Raw genomic sequence first — 23,412 nt, 5'->3', positions numbered from 1 at the left:
CTCTTCTTTAATCATACATACAACAGTTATTTCTATCCAATGGAGAACATGACCCTTTTCCTATGCATTGTTCCTAGCACACCAACAGTCCCTGGTAACTGTCCTTCTCCTCCTACAAAAAGCCCAGTCCTTTTAACATCTTGCCTACTCTGTTTAAGGGCAGTTGGTAGAACATTATGTTTTATAACAAGCTGGACTATGTAAGGAAGGGCTTCCTGATCCTACTGACCATGATGAGTCATGTCCTAGTTTTACATTATTTTCCACCCTCCCTGTTGCTAATTCACACACACTATTGAATTTCATAATTCAGGCTGTGTGTTTTTCCAGGAAACACGGATGTGAATGAATTGTATCTAATGAAGTTGGCCCCTTCATATCACTGATTCCTTCCCAGAGACCATCATGAGATGCATGTATCAAATGTGTTTGATCAATGTATTACCAAAGCCAAGCTCTTAGAGCTCACCACACAACGGGCCAATAAACTGAGAGACTACTTGCTGGGCAAGGAATAGTGACTTTATTCAGAAAGCCAAGAGACCAAAAAGATAGTGGACGACTGTCCCAAAGAATCATCTATGCTGAGTTAGAATTCCAGTTTCTTTTACACGAAAGGATCTCTATAGGTTCTCTTCAAATATGGACTTACTGCAGTTGCTGAGCACTTGAACGAAAGTCATCAGAGAATACACAGTGAAAAAGGTAAAGGATTTGCCACAACCACTGAGTCTGGAAAGTATGGCTCCAGTATTTTCCCATCTTGTGACTTTTGGGTAAGATCCTTGCCACACACATTACATTGCTCTGTGTTTTCTCCAGGATAAATACTCTGATACTGCTGGCGAGATGTGAGCTGTGACGATAGGGTTTTTTTTTTTGGTCCACATTTGTGAAATTGGTGAGGAATTGGTATAGATTGAATTCATGTTCTAAAGACCTGACTAATAAATACATATATATCTGGCTTCAATGCAGTATGAATTTTCTCATGAAGCCTAAGATGTTGCCACACTCATGGTATCTGTATGGTTTCTTGGTAGTATGAATTCTCTGACCAACAGTAAGTTGTGAATTTTGAACTTTTAATTTTGAAGACTTCTACCATATACCACATTCACATAAGTTTCTCTCATGTATGGATTTTCTGATGTTTAGTGAGTGCTGAGACCTGAGTAAAGGATTTTGCACACTCGAAACATTTGAAAGGTTTCTCTATATGTATTCTCCGATGACTTGTAAGGTGTGAATTTCGACTGAAGAACTTGCCACACTCATCACATCTGAAAGGTCTCTCTCCAGTATGAATTCTCCAATGAAGACGAAGATGTGGTTTTTGACCGAAGACTTTGCCACACTCATCACATTTGTAAGGTTTCTCACCAGTATGAACTGTCTGATGACTTAAAAGGATTGACTTTACACGAAAGGCCTTGCCACACTCATCACATTTGTAAGGTTTCTCTCCAGTATGAAATCTCTTATGACTTATGAACTGTGAAGGTTGACTAAAGGTCTTGCCACAGTCATCACATTTGTAAGGTTTCTCTCCAGTATGAACCCTCTGATGACCAGCAAGGTGTGCATTTCGGCTGAAGACTTTGTCACATATATCACATTTAAAATATTTCTTTCCTGTATGAATTTTCTGATGTCTCCTGAGGTTTGAGCTGTCAGTAAAGGTTTTGCCACACTCATTACATTGGTAACTTCTCTTTCTTGCATGGATATTCTGATGACTTAAAAGGAATGAATTCTGATCAAAGATTTTACCACACACATCACATTTATGTAAGTTTGTTCCTGAGTGGATTATCTGATGTTTAGCAAGGGTGGAGCTATCATTAAAGGTTCTGCCACACTCATTACATTTGTAACATTTCACTTCAGAATGAATTTTCAAATGACGTGCAAGCTGTGAACTTTGAGCAAACAATTTGTCACATACTTCACATTTATGTAATTTCTCTCTCGTATGGATGGCCTGATGTTTAATGAGGTATGAACCTGTAAGATAGGCTTTCCCACACTCATTACATTTGTAAGGTTTTTCCCTGTGAGCTTTGAGGTCTTGTGTTATTACTGAAGGATTCAGAAAATCATTCCCATATATATTAGAAACACTGGTTTGGACAGAAGGAGGAATTCTTTGCAGTGGTGAAAATGAGAAACTGTTGTTGACAGACCTCTCAACTTCACTATATTCAGAAATTATCCCGCCAGTTTGAAATATCTGCAGTTTATCCTGAAAGTTAAATCCAAGCCTGTTTCCAAAGGGTTTGATTCCTGCATCCTTTCTATCATGTGAATCTCTTCCATGAGGCACATTTCCATTAAGGCTGACAGGTGTTCCTCTGTAATTTCTTTTGTCATCTCTCCCCTGACACTCAAAGTCACACACATTTTCCTGACTTTCCCAAAGTTGAAAACGTTTGATTTCACAGCTTTCAGGTCTTCCCAGCATCAATGTTTCGAATGTTTCTCGTTTATCGCTGTTCGCTTTGGGTTGTAAAGGCTTGATCACATGTGTAGAAGAGATATCTACAAGATAAAAAGAACCATAGGTATCCTGCTGACAATAATTCAAAAATAAATGTTTCCTGTTGAATATATATTACACCAAAAGTAATACTTACACCAAGTTATGAAACACCATAACGATGACCTTAAGTTTTTAGAAATACTAAAGGAATAGAATCCTTAACTTAAGAAAGCATGATAACATAAATTCACAGTTAAGGTAGCCTAGTTTTAAAAACCATATGCCAAACACACTCACATTGGACAATCTTATGTCAACTCTCAAAAACAGTATTTTTCTACGAGGACCCCTAGAAACGTAATAATCAAATTGTCTCAAATTGAAAAAAATATTACACTATCATTGTATTCTGCACACTTAGTGTACATAAATAAATTCTAAACAATATATTATATATTGTAACAGTAAATACTCCAAAACCAAGCTTACCAATTAATAATTAACTATTCATAATTGGTTGTTTACAATTGAAAACAAGTGTGAAAATGAAGAATATGACTAAAATGATTTTTTGGAAACAGCACAGTTTTCTAAATCTGCTATAGAACTATGTACTCAAAAAGAAAAGGCATTTTACAACGTTAACAAGAAGTATGTGTCAGCTGTACTGCAGAATACACGCTAAAAGACCATCATCTGTAAATGACACAAATTCAGACGAAAAATATTCACCAGTTTTCAAACAGCCAATGGCCAAAGCAATCCCTACCTATGTTGGTGTTGTTCAGTAGCTCAGGTGTGTTTGACTCTTTGCGACCCCGCGGACTGTACCCCACGGGACTCCTCTGTCCATGGGATTTCCCAGGAAAGAATAATGGAGTGGGTTGCCATTTCCTTCTCCATGGGATCTTCCTGACTCAGGGATCAAACTTGTATCTTCTGCATTAGCAGGTGAATTCTTTACCACTGAGCCACCAAGGAAGGCTAATCTCTAGCCATGCACTATTCTTAATTACCTGGTTGAATGGCACCAAAATATAATAAATAAAAAGTGAGTGCTTTGTGTATTTATTGACTAGGGTCAAACACAATACTGCTGAAAAATGTCGCAACTGAAAAGCATACAAGATATAAGGAAAATAAATAAATAAATAAAATTTTAAAAACATATAATGTAGATAAAGTCATAACATAAAGAACATGACAGAATATAGATATTACCTTTTTTAAACAAAAGTAAATTTTGAGCATTTACTATACACCATGCACAACTCTAAGCCAACTGACAGCACTAATTTGCTTTAAAAGGCTTGAGGTAAATTAACATGTTTTTCTCTAATCAGAGCAGAAGACACACCCAATTGGCCCACAAAGTGCTAAGAGAATCAGGATATCAATCTGAACCTACAGACAGAGAAAACATTTCTAAACATGACCACCATGAAAAAATAAATTAGAAAATATTAAAAAAAAAAAAGTACAAGCAACTTAGAAAAAAATATCAAGGATGATACAAGACAGAAGTAGTCTGTTTAACTATTATTCAACCATCCCATCTCGAAATGGTTTGTGAGTCATCATGGATGCACAGAGTGATTTAGGTCATGTCCTGAGAAACTTGTTCAATAAATGACCAGAGATTATCTTTACAGTGAGAGTATGTAGAAGGTGGAGGGATGTGATAGGGAAGAACAATGTTTCCATCCATATCAAGGAACTATGTGAGGAATGGTCAGGACTAAGAAAGGGCCTGCATGGAGCATAGGGTACACAGGTTTATGTCAGAAATCAGCTTGTGACTGCAGGTCTTTGTGAAAATAACTGAGAGCGCAAACTAATATACTGACCTTTAAAGAAAAGAACTGGTGCAGCAAGTTTATGGGCATTACACTATGGGTATGGGACAGAAACAAGAGAGATTTTACAAGTGACTGTGATATATGCAGAAAGCAGGATAATACCTGTTATGCTATTTACAATGTAATGTATCCAACTGTGAATTTTGTCAGTTACAAAGGAATGCCTATATTCAAGAAAAACATACACAATATTCCAGGATATTGTGTCAGAATCTTATTAGCAGAAATCAGAAGGAAAATCCAGGAAAAGGCTATCTAAACCTGGAGTCCTCTGCCAAGTATGGTTAACCTCTCCACTGGACATTTATTTCGTTTCTTCTTCTGCACATGTTCACCTCAAGATCGAGGAGGATCAAAGGAAAGGAGGGACTGAAACTGACTCTGGAGGGCCTTCCCAGTTACAAAAGCCTTTCTGAGGCATCCAACTCCTTTTTGTAGAAAAAGGCTTTATTCTCCTAGACCTTCCCCGAGTTCAAAAGAGCAGATTCACAGTTACTAATACATAAAAGGATCATAAACCATGATCAAGTGGGATTTATTGCAGGGATGAAAGATTTCTCCATATCTACAAGTTAATCAGTATGCTACACCACATTAACGGTTGAAGACTAAAAACCATATGATCATCAATAGATGCAGAAAAGGTTCTGACAAAATTCACGTGCCATTTATGATAAAAACCCTTCAGAAAGTCAGCACATATGGACCTTACCTCAACGTAAGTAAGACTGTATATGTCAAACACACAGCTAACAGCATTCTCAACAGGGAAACACTGAAAGCATTCCCCTTAACAACATGAATAAGACAAGAATGTTCACTATTGAGACTTTTATTGAACATATGTTTGGAAGTCCTAGCCACAACAATCAGAAAAGAAAAAGTAATAAAAGGAATTCAAGTTAAAAAAAATAAATAAAAAAGAAGTAAAACTGTCACTATGATGCTACACACAGAAAATCCCAAAGACGCCACCTGATGACTACTAGACCTCATCAATGAACAGAGTAAACTTGCTGGATACAAAATATATAGAAAACTGCTGCATTTCTACACACTAATAATCATATATGAGAAAGTGAAATTAATGAAACAATCCCATTCACCATCTCCTAGAAGAGAAAAACTTCTACGGAATAAACCTACCTAAAAAGTCAAAGAACTGTAGTCATAAAACTGTAAGATGCTGCTGACTGATACCAAAGATGACACAAACAGATGGAAACATATACCATGTTCTTGGATGGAAAGAAGTAACACTGTCAAAATGACCATACTATCCAAGCCAATCTACATATTCAATGCAATCCTTATCAAATTAACATAGTTCATAAAACAAACAAAAATTTAACTTGTACCAAAATACAAAAGACTCTGCTATCTGCAACGATCTTGAGAAGGAAGAACAGAGCTGGAGGAATCATGTTCCCTGACTTCAGACTATACTACAAACTTATCCAAACAGTATGATAAAGGCACAAAACAGAACCACAGATCAGTAGAACGGGACAGAAAACCCAGAAATAAACCAATTTACTTATAGTCAATTCTTCTATAACAAAGGAGGAAAGAATATAGAATGAAGAAGTCTCCTTAATAAGTGATGCTGGGATAAATGGATAGTTACATGAAAAAGAATGAAAGTCCAACATTCTCTAACACCACATACAAAAATAAACTCAAAATGTATTAAACATCTAAATGCAAGACCAGATACTATAAAATTCATACTGGAAAACAAATGCAAAACACTGACATAAATGTCAACAAAGTTTTTTGGCATCTATCTCTTAGAGTCATGGTAATAAAAGCAAAATCAAACAAATGAGACCTAACTAAATTTAAAACCTTTCTGCAAAGCAAAGGAAACCAAAAAAAGAACAAAAATACAACTTTTGGACTAGGAGATTAGATACACGAATGATGCTACCTGTAAGGGATTTATTTCCAAAATAGAAAAACAGTTCATACAGCTTAACATCAAAACAAACAAACAAACCACCCAATTCAAAACTGGGCAGAAGATCAAAACAGATATTTCTCCAAAGGAGACAGACAGATGGCCAACAGTCACCTGAAAAGATGTTCAACGTCTCTACTTATGACAGAAATGCAAATCGAAATCACAAACACCTATCACCTCTCACTGGTCAGAATGACCACCATCAAAAAGTCTACAAACAATAAATGCTCGAGAGGGTGTGGAGAAAAAGAAAAGGAACATAAATTGGTACTGCCACTTTGGAGAATAGCATGGAGGTTCCATAAAGAACTAAAAACTGAGCTACCACATGAACCAGCAATTCGGACCCTGGGCATCTATCCAGAAAGGATGAAAACGAATTCAAAATGATACACGCACCCCAATGTTTCCAGCAGCACTATTTACACCAGGCAGAGCACAGCAGCAACCTGACGTTCACTGACAGACAGAGGGATAAACAGCATGAGGTACATGTGGACAAGGGAATATTGTGAAGTGAAAGTAGCTCAGCCGCGGCCACTCTTTAAGACCCCATGGCCTGCAGCCCGCCAGACTCCCCTGTCCATGAAATTCTCCAGGCAAGAACACTGGAGTGGGTTGCCACCTCCACAGCATAAAACACAAGGAAGTAATGCCTTTTGCAGCAATATAGACACACACAGGGATTATTCTAAGTGAAATCACACAGAGAAAGACAAATATCATAGGATATTATATGTTGAACTGAAATAAATGATACAAATGAACATATTCACAAAATAAAGTCACCAGCAAAAAAACACAAACTTATGGTTACCAAAGGGGATAGTGCAGGATGGAGGTGGGGGCAAAAAAGGGAGAGATAAATTAGGAGTCTGAATATATACAAACTAATATATATACAAAATAGATAAACAACAAGAACCTACTATATAGCTCAGGGAACTGTATTAAGTATCTTGTAAATTGCTGTATACCTGAAACACACCATTGTGAATTAACTATACCTAAAAAGTGGAGAAGGAAATGGCAACCCACTCCAGTGTTCTTGCCTGGAGAATCCCAGGGACAGAGGAGCCGGGTGGGCTGTCGTCTGTGGGGTCGCACAGTTTTCTGTTACATGGTAAATCCATTCCACAGAGACTCACCAGAGGCTGCCAATTAAACACAGGTGGATTATCACAGCAAAGAAACCAGATCAAATTTCAGACCCTCAGGAATATATTTCAAAGAAGTTTAAGAGGGCCTGGGGATGATGTAAGATTCTGAAGGCTGGCTTTTGAAGCTGTTCTGTCACATTTGAGGGCCGCGCCCAGCCTGCACACAGGCCTTATCATCTCGTCAGCTCTGTTAGAAGGACTGGCCTCCCTGCTGCACGTACCTCGGGAACGTTTCCAGCACACCCCTTCCCAGCACGGAGAGCCAGGCTCCCTCTCTGCAGAGGGGTGGGACGAGGCAGTGTGCCATCGTGGGAGGAAAGAACCTCGGCGTCTGAGAACTGGGAGACCACGCAAGTGATTCAGATGTTTTCTTACAGCAGACAAGGCCCCAGTCCGTGAGCACATGTCCCTAATTGCCACAGTGCCACTGTCCTGGAGCTGGGAGAGGCTTGGCATGGGGCTTCCCTGGCCAAACCCCCACGTGCCCCCTGCCACCCTCAGCGGGAACCACCCCTCCGCCTCCCCTCCTGGAGCTCGCCCCTCTGCCCTCGGGAGCCGGGCTTAAATGACTCAGATGCTGTATTTTTAAGGTCTGCCCTTTGCTTCTGTAACTTTGTATAACCTCATAAAACAACTCTCAAATAGTCAGTTCTTATACATAAATATATTTCATCTGACAACAACAACAACAAAAAAAGAAGTTTAAGAGGTAAAACAATACAAAGTAAGGAGAATGTAACATCGGGAACAGCTGACATTCCCAGACTGGGTAGAGCAGCACAAGGGTGAAAATAACACAACGTGAAGGTCAGACATTACAGGACCTTGAGATGGGACCATGTGCTCGGCCTACAGATGGGCAAGCTAAGAGCCCGGAGAGTCACATATGCTCCCCTCGGAGGATCGAGGATCAAAGAGACGATCTCTCTATCCACTCTCCTTACATTTTCCTGAGTAACAACCACAGAGGATCCAATCCACCAGCTTGTCCCACTCGTAAATGGAAAAAAACAGCCCTTTTGAGATACAGAAATTCTGGGACTCCCCTGGCGATCCAGTGGTTAAGACTCAGCACTTCCAATGCAGGGGTGCAGGTTTGATCCCTAGTCAGGGAACTAAGATCCCACATGCAGAATGGTGCAGCCAAAGAGAAGTAAACAAACAAGCAAAACCAAACAAGAAGAAATAGATATTCAGGGTTATCAGAAGAAAGAAATCTAAAGTGCTGTGGATTTTTTTAAACACTGAGCCAAGAGTCAAAAGGTAGAAAATAGGAAATCAGGTTTTTTGGTGTTTTTTTTTAACAGTTGCCAGTGAGTTTTGTACATAATTAAGCTCTGGGAGAACCTCAGAAGTGACATGAAACAGACACAGCATCTGAAGAGGGTCAGGTTAACCTTGTGAAGCTGTGTCATGCCCGAGTCACCAGAACTCTCATATGAAAGACATCAGGGCCTCCCAAGGGGCACACAGGGAAAATGCAGATACCCAAAGGCAGCTCTGGAAGGAAGTCATCCTCACCCAGGGAGAGTAGGTTCCTGTAGGTCTCCAGCATCACGTCCCTGTACAAGGCCCTCTGTGCAGGGTCCAGGAATTCCCATTCCTCCTGAGTGAATTTGACAGCCACATCCTCAAAGGTCAGTCGTTCCTGAAATGAAACCACAGGACACCAAAGGGGCCATGAAAAGTTCTCATTTTCATGCAAAACACAAAGGGTAGTAAGGGGTAAGGATTGACTTGGTTGAAGGATGTGTTCTAACAGATCCATGCAGGGGTATCTGAAGAAATTATGGATCTCTAATTTTAATTTCTTATGCTTTTTCATACGACCGTATGAGACCCTCCAATTAATATGGATTTTTCATCATTGTTCAAACTCCATGAAACATATATAAATAAACCTCAATGCTGCATTGGCTCTACAGAAGTATCAGATATTATGTTCTACCCAGTGAGTGCAATTCAGTATTCAGATGAGGCACAGCATCAGTGGTGTCTTCAGAGATGATGAAGTCCACAGCACTTTCAATGGAAAGGTCAACATTTTCAGTTATGACGCTGATCACAGCAGCAAGGACCAAAAGTGCCTGAAGGCTTCCTGTTGCTCTAAGTTACTGCAGTATTACTCTAAACATTAAATAAGTACTTTACAGGCAGGAACCTGTCACCAATATACTAGCTCATTCAAGAACGATCTGTTCCCAGCTTACAGAAGAAAAACCGTGTCACAGACACTCTGAGAAACTCGACTCAGATCAAGAAGGTAAGAAATGTTACACGAAGCACCTGACTCAGAGGCTTGGGCTCAGCAACTGAAGCTTAAGCATCTAACCGTTAAGTAACACAGAGAACGTTAAAAGTTCGTTGACAGAGGGCTCCTAAAGAAACCTTGAAAGAAGTCCAAGGTGAGCCTCCTCCCTGCCCCCGTATTCTCGGCACGGGGAGCAGCTCTCGGGCCTCGGGCCTTCCTCCCCTGAAAATGGACGCCTGTGCCAAATTCGTATCCACCCCCTCCTCGATCGGGAGAACCTCCCCTCTGTTGAGTGATCACTGTCCACAGTGGTGGTGAAGGACCAGGGACACTGAGCGATGCGAGCCACAGCAGCTTGGCAGCCCCAGATCCCCGGACCATCTCACTTATTCCTAGCCACAGCTTCCAAACCAGTGCCACGTCAAGGGACTTTGACACAGCAGCCAGGTTCCCTGGAGCTGGAGCTGCCACAGCAGGGGTGGGTGGCTCCGGGGCTGGAAGTGGGACTGTGTTCCCGAGCTTCATCACTGTTACGCCAGGAACCCTTCCCCGAAACAGCAGCTCTTCTACGCCCTGGGCTTGGCCCTCTCAAAGCCCATGGGGCTCTTTTGCCTGATGGTGGTCTAGCTCATCTTCTTCACAATGTGAAGGAGCTGTTTCCCCCTCCTTTTCTTTTCTGTTTCTTTCTCCTATGTCTGCCCTGTATGTTCCCTTTCCTGTAACTCCCCAGGCAGCTGGGGGAAAGTGGTGGGCTCAGGGTTTGACAGAAGGAAAACAAATAAATATTCTAATATGAAAAAAAAAAGTCCAAGGTGAACAATGTGGAATGGCATGAAAAGTCATTATAGACGAGGATACAGAAACACAACTGTTAGTAATTTACTACTTAAAACACTAATAGGATTGTTGAGAAAATTTCAAGGCCACAGATTATACTGATAACATAATTTTAACTGAAACAAAAGGTAATATGTCGTTTTTAAATCATGATGTCTTCTATCTTAACCACAGAGTTGCACATGCATGCATACTTATCTATGAAAAATTAACTGAAATGAGAGGATTCGCATTTTGGCAGATTTTTTGGACAATTTTATGTCACCCTTTTGCTGCTGCTGCTAAGTCGCTTCAGTCGTGTGCGACTCTGTGCGACCCCAAAGACGGCAGCCCACCAGGCTCCGCCGTCCCTGGGATTCTCCAGGCAAGAATACTGGAGTGGGTTGCCATTTCCTTCTCCAGTGCATGAAAGGGAAAAGTGAAAGTGAAGTCGCTCAGTTGTGTCCGACTCTTAGCAACCCCATAGACTGCAGCCTACCAGGCTTCTCCATCCATGGGAGTTTCCAGGCAAGAGTACTGGAGTGGGGTGCCATTGCCTTCTCCGATCACCCTTTTATTCACATGTATTTCACCATCTTTCAGACGATAAAAATGTATCCTTTGTACTCAGCTGAGTCTGTCAACAGGATTCTATACTAGGCTACCAAAAGAAAACTGGTAAAAACATTAAAAAAAAAAAAGAATACTTGAACTCAATTCATAATAAAATTACCATATGCAAAAATACCAATACAATTTTTTCCATTTAAATTGACATCCCAAGGCATTAACAGAGGCCACAGACTTTGTTTGCTTTCTGTTCCATTAATAAAACAGTGATTTGAAACTAGAAGAGTCATTAGATTGTGACAAAAAAAATTATCACAATACTAAAGTAAAAAACTTCTTGGAGAATTAAAAATCATGGCAAACAAGAATATAGAAAAAAAATAGTTATTAAGCAAGACTATCTCAAGAAACATCATGATGGGAAAGAAACATTCAATATATTCCTTCTGAAATTACAGTGGCCTGAAAGAAGCTGTCCAGGGTGCCTGTCTTTCACCACCATACAGTGCACATGAGCAGGGGCCACTAGACGAAGCAACAGGAGCAAAAACACAGGGCAAGAGGCACAGAGTTTGTCAGAGAGTGGAAACAGGTAGTACTCACAAACCTAAGGACATGAAAAGGTGAAAAGTGAAAGGCTAGGAAAAGACAGTCCATCCTAAAGAGAGCAAAGGAGATTCTAATATCAGACAAAACAAACTGAAGAAACAAGAAGTGCAGTGAGATAAATATCGTATAATGATAAAATGCTCAATTTACCAAAAAGCTGTAACAAGTAAAAACATCTAACATTAGATATCTCAGAAAAATGAAGAAAACATTAAGGGAAAGTAAGACAGAAATAGTGGCACAGGAATAGTATGAGATTTCAACACCCAAGCCGAACAGGCATGTACAGATCACACGGCCCAACAAAAGCATAAAACACATGCATCTCAAGGACACATAAAACATTCTCTATGAGAGACCACGTCAGGCCAAAATTAACATTTTTAAGAGATTGATACCATAAAAGTATCTTCCCTAACAACAATGCAATAAACACAAGAAGAAAAGAAAATTTCCCAAATGTGGACATTAAACAACTCACTCTTACACCACAAATGGGTCTAAGAAAAAATCACATGGAAATTTTTAAATACATGGATGAAAACGAAAAGACAACATTACAAAATTTATAACACACAGAGAAGACTGTACTAAAAGGAAAGTTGGAACTGTTAAATGCTTACAGCAAAAAAGAGAAAAGATCTTAAATCTGAAATCTATTTTTAGACCTCTAGGAAGCAGAAAACAGAAAACAAACTAAACTCAAGTTTAGCAGAAGGAAACAGGTAAATAAGAAAGATTAAACCAGAGACAAAATAGAAAGTAGAAAAATATAAAAATCAACAAACCAAGAGTTGATGTTTTAAAAAAACTGTATAGGAAAAGCCCCACCTAGACTAAGGAAAAGAGAAAAAAAGAGTCAAATAACTAAAAACAGATATGAAACAGGAGTGATTACAAGTAAGGTCAAAGAAAGTTTCTAAAGATAAGAACTACTATGACCAATAATGCCTATCAGTGACAGAATATAGGAGATATGGGCAAATTCTCAGAAACATACAAACTATTTTACTTATTAAGAAATAAAAAAATTGAGAAGTGTTGAAAGTGAAAGTGTTAGCCACTCAGTTGTGTCTGACTCTTTGTGACCTCATGGACTGTAGCCCACAAGGCTCCTCTGTCCATGGAATTTCTCCAGACAAGAATACTGGACTAGACAGTCAATCCTTTCTCCAGGGAATCTTCCCACCCAGGGATAGAACCTGGGTCTCCCACACTGCAGGCAGATTCTTTATGATTTGAGTCACCAGGGAAGCCCATTATAACTACAGAGATTTAAAAAGTAGTCAGAAACCTCTAAGAAAAATACAGAACCAAATTCTACCAAACATTTACAAAAGAATTACCACTACTCCTGCTAATTCTATGGAGCAAGCATGATTCTAATCCTTTGCTGATTTCCCAAAGACACAAGAAAGGAAATCTAAAAACCAATATCCCTGACGAATACAGATGCACAATTCAAATACTTGCAAACCAACTTGAACACCTATTAAAAAGATCTGGAGAAACAGACATAGAAAACAGACGCACGGAGGAGGGGAGGAAGGGGAGGGTGAGATGTGTGGACAGAGTAACATGGAAACTTACATTACCATATGTAAAGTAGAGAGCCAATGCGAATTTGCTGAATGACTCAGGGCACTGAACAGGGGCTCTCTAACAACCTACAGGGATGGGATAGGGAGGAAGATGGGAGGGAGGGGACATATGTATACCTATGGCTGATTCCTGTTGGTATTTGGCAGAAAACAACAACTTCTGTAAAGCAACTATCGTTCAATTAAAATAATTTAACTAAATAAAAAGATCTGATACCATGACCAAGTGGATTTTATTCATATAAAGCAAGGAGAAGTCAACATACAAAAATCAATTAACATGACACACTACATTAACAGATTAAAGGGAAAAAAGACAGGGTCATCTTGATGCAGAAAAAAAGCACTCGACAAAAATTTGACAACCTTTCAAGATGGAACACTCAACAAACTAAAAAGAATAAATTACACCAACATCAACATAATAAATGCCATTATGAAAAGAGCACAGCAATGGGGAAAGAATGAAAGCTTTTCCTCTGAGGTCAAGAAGAAGGCAAGGATGCGCACTCTGCACTACAGCTCCACAAAGCGCTGAAAGCCTTCGACAGAGCAGTTAGATGAGAAAAAAAAACCAAAGGTCCCCAAACTGAAAACGAAGTAAATTTATCATCTTTCCCACATGGCAAAGTTTCAGAGGTAAAAATCATAACGATTACAAAAGAAACATGATGTATCAAAAAAGATTCTTCAATAACCACACAAAGGATCAATCAACCAATTAACTCATTATCAAAACTGCCATGGCAATCTTGTAGAAGCAGAATAAAACATGGTGAAAATCATAGAACTATTCAAAGAGCAAACAGCAAAATTCCTGAAGAAGGAAGATGGCGGTCCTTCTATTTCAAAAGCTATTACAAGGTAATCAAGGTGATGTGGTAGTGGCATAAAAACAGACAAATAAACCAACTGAACAGAACACAGTACTCAGAAATACCTCTTTGTGTATATGTAAGGTATATTCACAAGGATGTCAAAATACACAAAAGGGAAAGGACAGTCTCAATAACCGTGATGCTGAGAAAATAGATATCCACCAGCAAAAGAATGAAGCTGGAATCTTGCTTGCATTAAAGGTTAAAACATCTCTGTGTCAAAGGATTCAATCCACAGAGTGAAAGGACAAACTCTGAGGAATGGAGGTGATGAAAATTTCCACCTGCCAGAGACTTAGAGTCATTTCATGGTTTAAATCTGATGATAAACTAAAAAACCCTGTATCACGGATGTCTATTTCTGAACTTTCCATTCTATTAACAATAAGGATTTAAAGAGATTGACCCACATTTTAGTTTGAACTGCCTTTAAAAAGTCAGAACAAACTGCCCCTAACTGATCTGATCCCTAGATTTTAGCAGCTATTGTGCATATTAATACCTGACTTCCACGTGCAGTTTCCTTACCCTGGTTCACAAAGAGCAGACACCGCATCCAGATGGGCCCTCAGCAATCCCTGCTGCCCAAAACCACTGAGACCCCGACTCCAACCCGTGGGTGAGAAGTCCTGCCCAGGACGGTGCCCAGGGGAGCCTCCTCACAAGGGCCAGGTCACCGGGTCACAGGGAGACGGGATCTAAGTGGAGACGACAGGCCCTGAGGGAAGGCCCCGGGCGAGTGTGCGTGTACAGGAGTCAGACCCGATTAGCGAGTCCAGAGAAGGGCATTTCAGGAAGGACAGACTGAGTATGACCTTACCTGAGAAAGAGCCATGCCTGACTCCTGTTCTTTCCTCTTTCTCAACTTCAGGGCTTCCTCAGGCAACACAAGTCTTCAGAGGTCTATCGTCAAAGTGGAAAACATGCTGTATAACGCTTACAGTAAACACACCCCCTTCCTGAGCCCCAACCACACACACAGGGAAGCCCTCACCATGTGGAACAGACAGTCCCCTGTGGCCACGGTCTCAGGAGGGACTCAGGACACTCAACTCCCGCAGAGAGACCAACACGGGACTTTCCCACACTTTCCCTCGGATCACACTCCCCTCCTGGTGAGGCCTCATGCACACAGCAGCAGGGGGCACCTCTGCTGACCAGGCAGTCCCCTTCAGGTCACACTCCAGGCCCCGATCCATCCCCACTCAGGGCAGAGCGCCCCTCCTCAGCCCAGATCTCAGCCCTCAGGAACGTGAGGACTCAGAGCCCTGATGCTCAGTGAGGGATGCAGCCTGGAATCACTGGGGGCACCTTAAACATTCTCGAGCTGTGGACCAGCACAAACTACCTGAAGGGGAATCTCTGGTCAGAGGGTACAAAACACAGGCATGCAAAATGCCTCATCAGTGAAACATGAAGCCTGGATGAGCACCATTCAGAGGAGAAAAGCACCCCCAAACTCTTTTTCTTTCCCAGCCTCACTAAGGTGTAACTAACAAAAATGGTATAAATGTACTGTGTACAAAGTGATTATGTGATAGATTCATACACTGAATGATTATTATAGCCGAGTAAGTTACACTTCACCTATAAGCACACTGTATTATTTCTCTCTGGGCGAATTTCAAGTACATAGAAACACTACAGGCAGCATGCAGTACCTCAGATCTCCAGAACTTACTTATTTTACAACTGAAAATCTCTACTCGTGACTAACAGTGCCCCATTTCCCCCTCCACCCAGCTCCTGGTAACAGCCTTATTACTTGATGGCTCTATGAGTTTGACAATTCTGGTTTCCACATACTGTATCTGTCCTCCCTTGTCAGGCTCATTTAACTTAGCATAATGTTCTCTAGCTTCATTCATTTTGGCATAAATGCAGGATCCTTGATTTTTATATTTATATACGGAGAAAAAATAGCTCATGAATGTACAGTATATAATAAATATTTCTATACCACACTTTTGTTACCTATTCTTTTGTCAAGGGACATCTGGCCTGTGTCTATGCCTTGGCTACTGCAAATCCAGTCACACTCATGGGACTGCGGACATAGCCCTGAAAAATGGATCGCTTTTCCTTTGGATATCTGTCAGGAATGGGTTTGACAGACTGCAGGCCTGTTCTACGTTAAATTGTTAAGGAACTTCCATTTTATTTTCCAACATAGAAGTACCATTTACGTTACCACCAACAGTGCAGTTAAGATTCCGTGTTTTCTGTAGGGTGCCTGTGTGTGTGCTTATTTTGGGAGGGACAGGAGTGGATAACAGAGAACCCAGCAGTGGCCTGGCAACAAGAGAGTTGCAGCTGCACCTTCTAGAGGACGAACCTCGGGGCTGCAACCACTGTGGCATCGCTGCCCTCTGATTCTCGGAGCCATCTTCCCCTACATCACAGGACTTTATGACTCTTCTCAGGTTGGGCCCAGAGATCCCTACCGAGCAGGACCATCTTATAACAAGCATTCTGCAATCTTAACCTTAGGACTCCTAATTTCCCAGCGGGACTCAAACAAACTTACAAACTTTCATGGGTCCAACAGAGTGTCCACAGAGCCCATAATGAGCCTCTAACCCCCTTATACAAACACAAAGCATTCCAAGCCGTGATAACTGATGCGTGAGACAAAATACAAAAGAGGACACCCAAGGATCCGCAGACACAAGACACCATATTTTCATTTACAGTGAGTGATCCAGGTCAAACTTCAAAATCTCCAAAGAGTATGAAAAAGAGGGATAATTCCAATGATGCACATGGCCCAGTTAGATCTCAGCATCTTCCAAGGAAACACTCCAGATTCTCTTGGTATCTTTCCAAATGCACAGGAACTGTTTTCACCGGCAACCCCAAGTACACAATGATACCAAAGTTGATGCAAAAAACGACCTGAGATTTTCCCTGTTACTCCACGGTGTCTGCCTGCTAAAAGAGCCAACAAAAGCCAGGGAGTGGAGTGGATGCTGGGGGCACCTGCTAAAACCAGTCTCTCAAGTCCAGGGCTTCCATCCTCCTGCATCCACTGGTGCTGGAGGGCTCAGCCCAGGCCACAGTTGTAACAGTCGAAAAGACTTCTCTTGGCTGAATTCCACGTCCTTCATTGCTGCTCACATGTGGTCACAAGTTGTCAAATCAAACCTGTGCAGGCAAATGTCAGCCTCAGCACTGCTGTCCCAGGGAACACGAGCTAAGGCATTAGATCACCTCAAACCATTCCATGCGGGTTCTCCAACAAACCCACTTCCGCTTCTCCAGCGTGAACTGAGACATTCTTTTCCAACAGAGCCACACACCTTTTGTGCCTGTAACTACACTTGGGATGGGCGCACGCTCCATTCACTGGGCTCACCTTCATGCCCCCAAGTACTGCCACAACCCTCCTGCAGACCCCACCAGGCTCCCTCCGCTTTCCCCATTTGGCTAGCTCTCCTCCCTGCATGACTGGACTAAGCAAGACTAAAGCGCATAGGGGGTTCTTGGCAAAGGGGATCACAAGAGGAGTCCACACGGGCTACCACCCAAAGGACACTGCACATTCAATATGAAAATCAAGAAACTGGCCCTCTTGGGAAAGTCTGCCCCCACCTGGGGATATTATGGAGTCCAGGTACAAAGGCATTTGAGATGAGGAAGTCTCAAAGCAAGGGGCCCCAGGTCTCACTATCTCCTGTTTTCTCCACCCACACCTACTTGGAAGATATTCTAGCTCTTGGTGGGAGGCGGGGAGGGGGCAGCATCTCCTTCCTGCCCGGTTAGGTTTTGGACTTCTGCTCATCCTCAGCGCACGGAAATCACACTCACTGACAACTGAGCCCATGAACTTCTAGAAGGCAAAGCTGCTGTCCAAGATTGTGACTGGTCCCTGGATGTACAGAGCTTAGACCTGGGGGCTTCAGCGGACTAAACACAGCAGACTAAACATGGGGACATCTTAGCCCACTGTTTGAGGACACCAGTTCTGTAGGGCTTTTCAGGACTTGCTATGTTTCTTGGCTGTTTCTTCGAGTAATTAAGTAGTCACATGGGGTAAAGATCAATTACAGCTGAAACGTCCAGAACATGGGAAACATCTTCATCACCTGCCCTGTTCTCTTGTTCTTCCCTGAGGATTATTCAGCCCAACCCATAGTCCTGTCATCTAAGACATTTCCAGTATCAGGTACTACAGCCACGCTGGGAAGAAGAGGAACACTATGAGCCCTAAAAACAGGGGAACCCAGAAGGACTCAGAATAATCCATGAAGAAGGGCATTAATTTCTGCTGATGGCAACTGGTACAAAGGCAATAAACCTGGGTAACATGAGAGACACTGTTGGGAGGGGATGGGGAGACCTCTCTGAGCCTAGACTTGATGGGTGACAAAGGGCCTGAGCCAGGGCGAATCAAAGGTGAGAAAAGAAATTACGATGTCAGACAGAAATGGTTTGGGTATTTGGAAACAGAGAAACGGTAAATGAGGACAGGCTGAACCATGAGCAAAGGGTCGGCTCCCAGGATGAGGCTGGAGACACTGACACGGCCCTGAGCTTGACACAGGGCCATGGAGCCACAGCGAGGAGTCAAGCTTTTGTCCCAAGAACAAATGAAAGACAGTGCAGGTCTAAACGTCAGGACGTAAACAAAAATCCCCCTTCAGGTTTAGCCTTATTCATAGAAGTCATCTGATTCTGAGCCTGTCATCCTGCCTCCATCCTACAGTCTTCCCTTTCCTTTTTCATTCAGGGAGGACTGGGATCTATTTAAAACTCTAATTACCACCAGACACTCCCTCCAAACCAGAGCTGCCACACACAGACACACAGCCAATTGGGCTAATCATTTCAGGGGTCAGTGTTGCTCACCCTCAGAGTTTCCGGTCTAGTCTCTCATCTCCATGTTTCAAGTGGGCTCCCTCAGGCCCAGAGAGAAGCCGTTCATGAGAGGGTCTGGGCTGAGTGAAGAGAACCTGGTATAACCGAATAATGAAATGGGAGGCTGAAGGGCAAGTGAGCCAAGTTTGTCCTTGTTGCCCATCCCATTTAACACCAGGAACATCTGTCATGTATCTGAGCAAAACAAACTTTTCTTTCAAGATTGAGTCAAACTGATACCAAGCAGGTAATTCTTTATTATAAGATTGCAGTAAAATATTTTAAAAATACAGAATTGCGAATACATATCCACTGGTTAGGAAAAACATTCTAAGGGGTCAGCTTAGAAATAGGATCTGAGCAATCTTTTGCATCATGAATAAAGAGACTCTATCGGAAGGTTCCAGGTCAATCCAGCCCATCCTTCCTCATTTGCAGAGAAAAGTAAAAAAGGGACCAGAGGGAAACATCTTCATATCACCTCACAGCTCACTTTTTTCACTGATTATAGAAAATGGAGAAAACAGACCGTTACAATAACCAGTTACACTAGGTGTTTTTTTTACTTTTTTTGAAAGGAAAGGATGAATCATTTTATTTTGTTGGTTTTATTGTGTTAAATGTTTTTATTTTCCCATTTCTCAAAGAAATGCCTTTAATTTCACAAGATCTAATGTCATACCTCCGTTATTCTCTGGTAAAGAGCTGAGAGCAAAAATATCCATTTGTGTGTGCACACATAAACATATACACACAATTCATGTCTTTGGTAAAACCACAGTTGAAAATATGTCTATTTTATTACCCGATGTCCCATACATAAAACCCTTCAAGATGTATTTCTCTTTGAATTCAGAGAAAGGGAGGGGAGGTGATGTGTGCTTACTCACTTTTATTTTTTCAGTTTCTTTATTTTTATTTTTTAATTATTTTAATTGGAGGATAACTACTTTATAATATTGTGATGGTTTTTGCCATACATCAACATGAATCAGACATGTGCCCCCCTATACTGAACCCCCTTCCACCTCCCTCCTCACCTGATCTCTCTGGGTTGTTCCAGAGCACTGGCTTTGGGTGCCCTGCTTCGTGCATCCAACTTGCACTGATCATTCTATTTTATATATGATAATATACATGTTTCAATGCTATTCTCTCAAATCATCCCAACCTCGCCTTCTCCCACAGAGTCCAAAAGTCTGTTCTTTACATCTGTGTCTCCTTTGCTGCCTGCATGTAGGATCGTTGGTACTATCTTTCTAAATTCCGTATATAGGCATTAACATACAGTATTTGTCTTTCTCTTTCTGACTTATTTCACTTTGTAGAATAGGCTCCAGGTTCACCTACCTCATTAGAACTGATAAACGAGGTGACATTTTTGCTAAGTATGGCACAAAATAGTCTAAGAGGATTTACTACTTACCAATGAAAATTTCAAATGTACGAGATGTTAGTAAGAAAGCACTCAGGCAAGGAATAAATCTGAAAAAAAATGTGAAAATAAAATTGTGAATTATTTTTCATCTAAACATCTGGTGACAAAGTTTAAAAAAACACTGAGAATAATCGTATTTAGAAAAGGATGAGAAGAATAGGGATAAATCTGAAAAAAATGTGAAAATAAAATTGTGAATTAGTTTTCCTCTAAACATCTGGTGTCAAAGTTTAAAAAAACACTGAGAATAATCATATTTAGAAAAGGATGATAAGAGTAGAATACTGGAAACTTAAAAAGCTTATTTCTGAAGTTAAAAATGATTACAGAAACTGAATGAATTAAGACCGATTCCGAGCTACAAAAAGCACCATACATAACGAAAGGAGAAAATGTGAATGCATTGATAAAAAAAAAAAGTGTTCCTTTAAAAATGCTACCCAATAGTAATATAGTGGATAAGAATCTGCCCGATAATGCAGGGGACATGGGTTCTATACCTGGTTCAGGAAGATCCCACAAGTACAAGCAACTAAGCCTGTGCACAACTGAGCCTGTGCTTTAGAACCTGGGAGCCGCAACTCCTGAGCCCACGGCACAGAACCGAAGACAGCATAGCCAAAATAATTAATTAGGAAAACAAGAGCTGCCACAGAGTGACAGTCAGTCATTTCTTGCCCCAGATCTCTTCTTCCCTGACCTCTATCTCACGATAGGACAAGGGAAGGGGGTCACTCACAACTCAGTGAATCAAGCCACTGCCCCAGGCTCAACAGGGTTTGCAAATGAAAGTCATCTTCTGCCGCAAGTAATAAAAAAAGACACAAGCCTTAGACAGGAGTTTTGAAATTCTCATCCTCATCTCTATAACTAAAAAAATCATCTGTATCCAAACAACTGGCCACACCTGGATGGAGCTTACCCCTCTGTTCACCCATCTCCCTATTTCATCTGGGTCTCTGTGTCTCTTTTTTGCCCCCTCTGCTCTTCTGCTGTTCCTGCCCTATTTCCTCCCTCACACGTGTCCTGTTCCAAGCTGCTGCAATTCGCTCCCCCTCGAAATGCACTCTCTCTCCAACCTTCCTGAGTCTTTCAAAAATCCATACCTATGTCTGCCTCTTTCTTTCCCCATTTCAACTCCCTCTCTGCGCTCCCGATTCCTCCCCTTCTCTCACTGTGACTCCCTTCCTCCCCACTCTGGCAGACCATGTGGCTGTGCTTCCTTCCAGCCCTTTCTTCCTCTGCTCCTTACCCTTTGGCCTCTTTCTCTGCCAGCACCATGATGGAACCGGTTGAAGGAGGAAACAGACAGAGCTGGACTCCATCTTAGGCCAGGCTGCGAACATTAGGCTACACCCATGGTCACCCTCCCAATGGACTCTGAACTTTGTGCCCAGTGTCTATAGAAATGGCATACCAATGGAAAACCGGACCCCCGGATAAAACAGCCTTAGGACTTGGACTCTCCATTGCCTAAATGAATATGCTAATTATCTCTGTAACAGAACAAAGTCATAAATTCCATTATGTTTATCAGGATATGATCACAGGCCTATTGATAAATGTCCACTGTTTATTTAGTCCTATAACACATGAATGATGGGGTTATTGTGATTGTACTTACTCTTCCTTTGTTTATGTAAGTCTCAAGGAATTTGGGGTGGTGGGTTCAGACACGTACACAAGAGGTATAACTTTCACAAATGCATGTCAGGGTCCTTGGCTATGAGGAGACTCTGCCTTGGATCCACCAGTGTAATAAACTGCACTCCACTATCTGCATTGTCCTTCTGAGTGAGTTTGTTTTCAGGAACGCGTGGCTACAACACGGTCACCTCATACTGACACTTGAACCCAAGTGGCGGGACTCCAACCGGGTGAAAACACAACTCGGGACTCTAACCCTAGAGGCCTGGACTCAAACCCGACCAAAACCCAGTTAGGGACGCTCCACCTCTGACGTCCCTCATCGCGCCCTTCACCTCCCTGCTCCCATCACCGATACAGGGCAGGTCTCCCTATGCTGTTTTCCAACCCCTGGAGATCTGGCTTTTTCATTTATTAATACTTCTCTATTTCACTCACTTGACTCTTTTCAAGGCTTAACCTCTTTGACTTGACTATCCCTTTGCAAGTCCCTCAGCCATTCTCAGTGTTCCCATTCGTTCTTCCTGATGCTCTTCTCCTCAGTTTCAGTTATTTCTCTCAGTCCTTCTGACTCTGCTTCTCCTGATCCTCCCGCCCTTGTATTTACTGAGTGGGAGACAGAAACAAGACGCCCCCGGACCCGAAGAGTACCTTTTCCGACCGAGTTGAATTGGACAAGGAACAGCACTGGCTGTCACACGGCTGGCCCAGGGCACCTACCCTACGCGGGGTGAGGGGTCGGGATGACGGGAAAGAGAGCCTGCGGGGCAGAAGGAGCGGCCTGAGGAGACCCGAGGACAGAAGGGCTGGGAGGGAGGGAGTCTCAGGAGCGGAGCGGGCCTCCGGAATCCCGGGACCGGGGAGCGGGCGCGGCCTCTCCCGGAGCTGGGGCGACCGGCTCTGCCTCCAGCGGTCGAGAAGGCGACGCGGCGGGGCGCGACTCCAGCTCGCGAGACAGGGCTTTATTTGGCGAGGCCTGAGGTAAAAAAGGGTTTTAAGCAGGAAAATGTCTCCAAAGGCGGGTTCTACGCGGACCGAAGGCCGGAACCGCCTCAGAAACGCTTAAAACCCAAACGAAAATATAACTGGGCCGCAACGGCAGCGGCAGCGTTTATTTGGGGCCGAGCACCGGGTGCCAGGGTTTTCAGATGGCTGGCAATTCCCACACCATGAGGACGAGTGAGCGGGGCGGAGGGGCGGACTGGCGGGGTGGCGGCCTCGGCAAACTTACTCTAGAAGGAACCCTAAGCGCCGCTCGGGGACCTCGGCTCCAGGCTCTCC

At 42.2% G+C, this 23,412-nt stretch overlaps 1 protein-coding gene and 1 pseudogene across 1 annotated transcript; one reads left to right on the top strand and one right to left on the bottom strand.

The window, feature by feature from the left end:
• Positions 1 to 500: 500 nt before the first annotated feature.
• On the bottom strand, positions 501 to 23,412 carry LOC145515123 (uncharacterized). The gene is made up of 5 exons (XM_081514788.1): positions 23,363 to 23,412; positions 20,473 to 20,531; positions 15,010 to 15,092; positions 8,986 to 9,112; positions 501 to 2,541 (listed from the first exon to the last, which is right to left on the bottom strand). The coding sequence occupies exons 3-5, from the start codon at positions 15,022 to 15,024 to the stop codon at positions 1,133 to 1,135; spliced, it is 1,551 nt and encodes a 516-aa protein (XP_081370914.1). The 5' UTR covers positions 15,025 to 15,092; positions 20,473 to 20,531; positions 23,363 to 23,412; the 3' UTR covers positions 501 to 1,132.
• LOC145512366 (ATP synthase F(0) complex subunit C2, mitochondrial pseudogene) lies at positions 9,911 to 10,342 on the top strand (annotated as a pseudogene).

This window comes from Giraffa tippelskirchi, chromosome 7 (genome assembly GCF_054371585.1).
Source record: "Giraffa tippelskirchi isolate mGirTip1 chromosome 7, T2T-mGirTip1v1.2.pri, whole genome shotgun sequence".
NCBI classification, from domain to species: domain Eukaryota; kingdom Metazoa; phylum Chordata; class Mammalia; order Artiodactyla; family Giraffidae; genus Giraffa; species Giraffa tippelskirchi.
Note: the sequence above shows the minus strand (reverse complement) of the source record. Positions and strands in the feature narration are given on the sequence as shown.

Coding starts and splice junctions, on each gene's coding strand:
- LOC145515123 (XM_081514788.1), bottom strand. Junction 2,542..8,985: donor CAGGAACCTACTCTCCCTGG/GTGAGGATGACT, acceptor TTTATCTTGTAG/ATATCTCTTCTACACATGTG.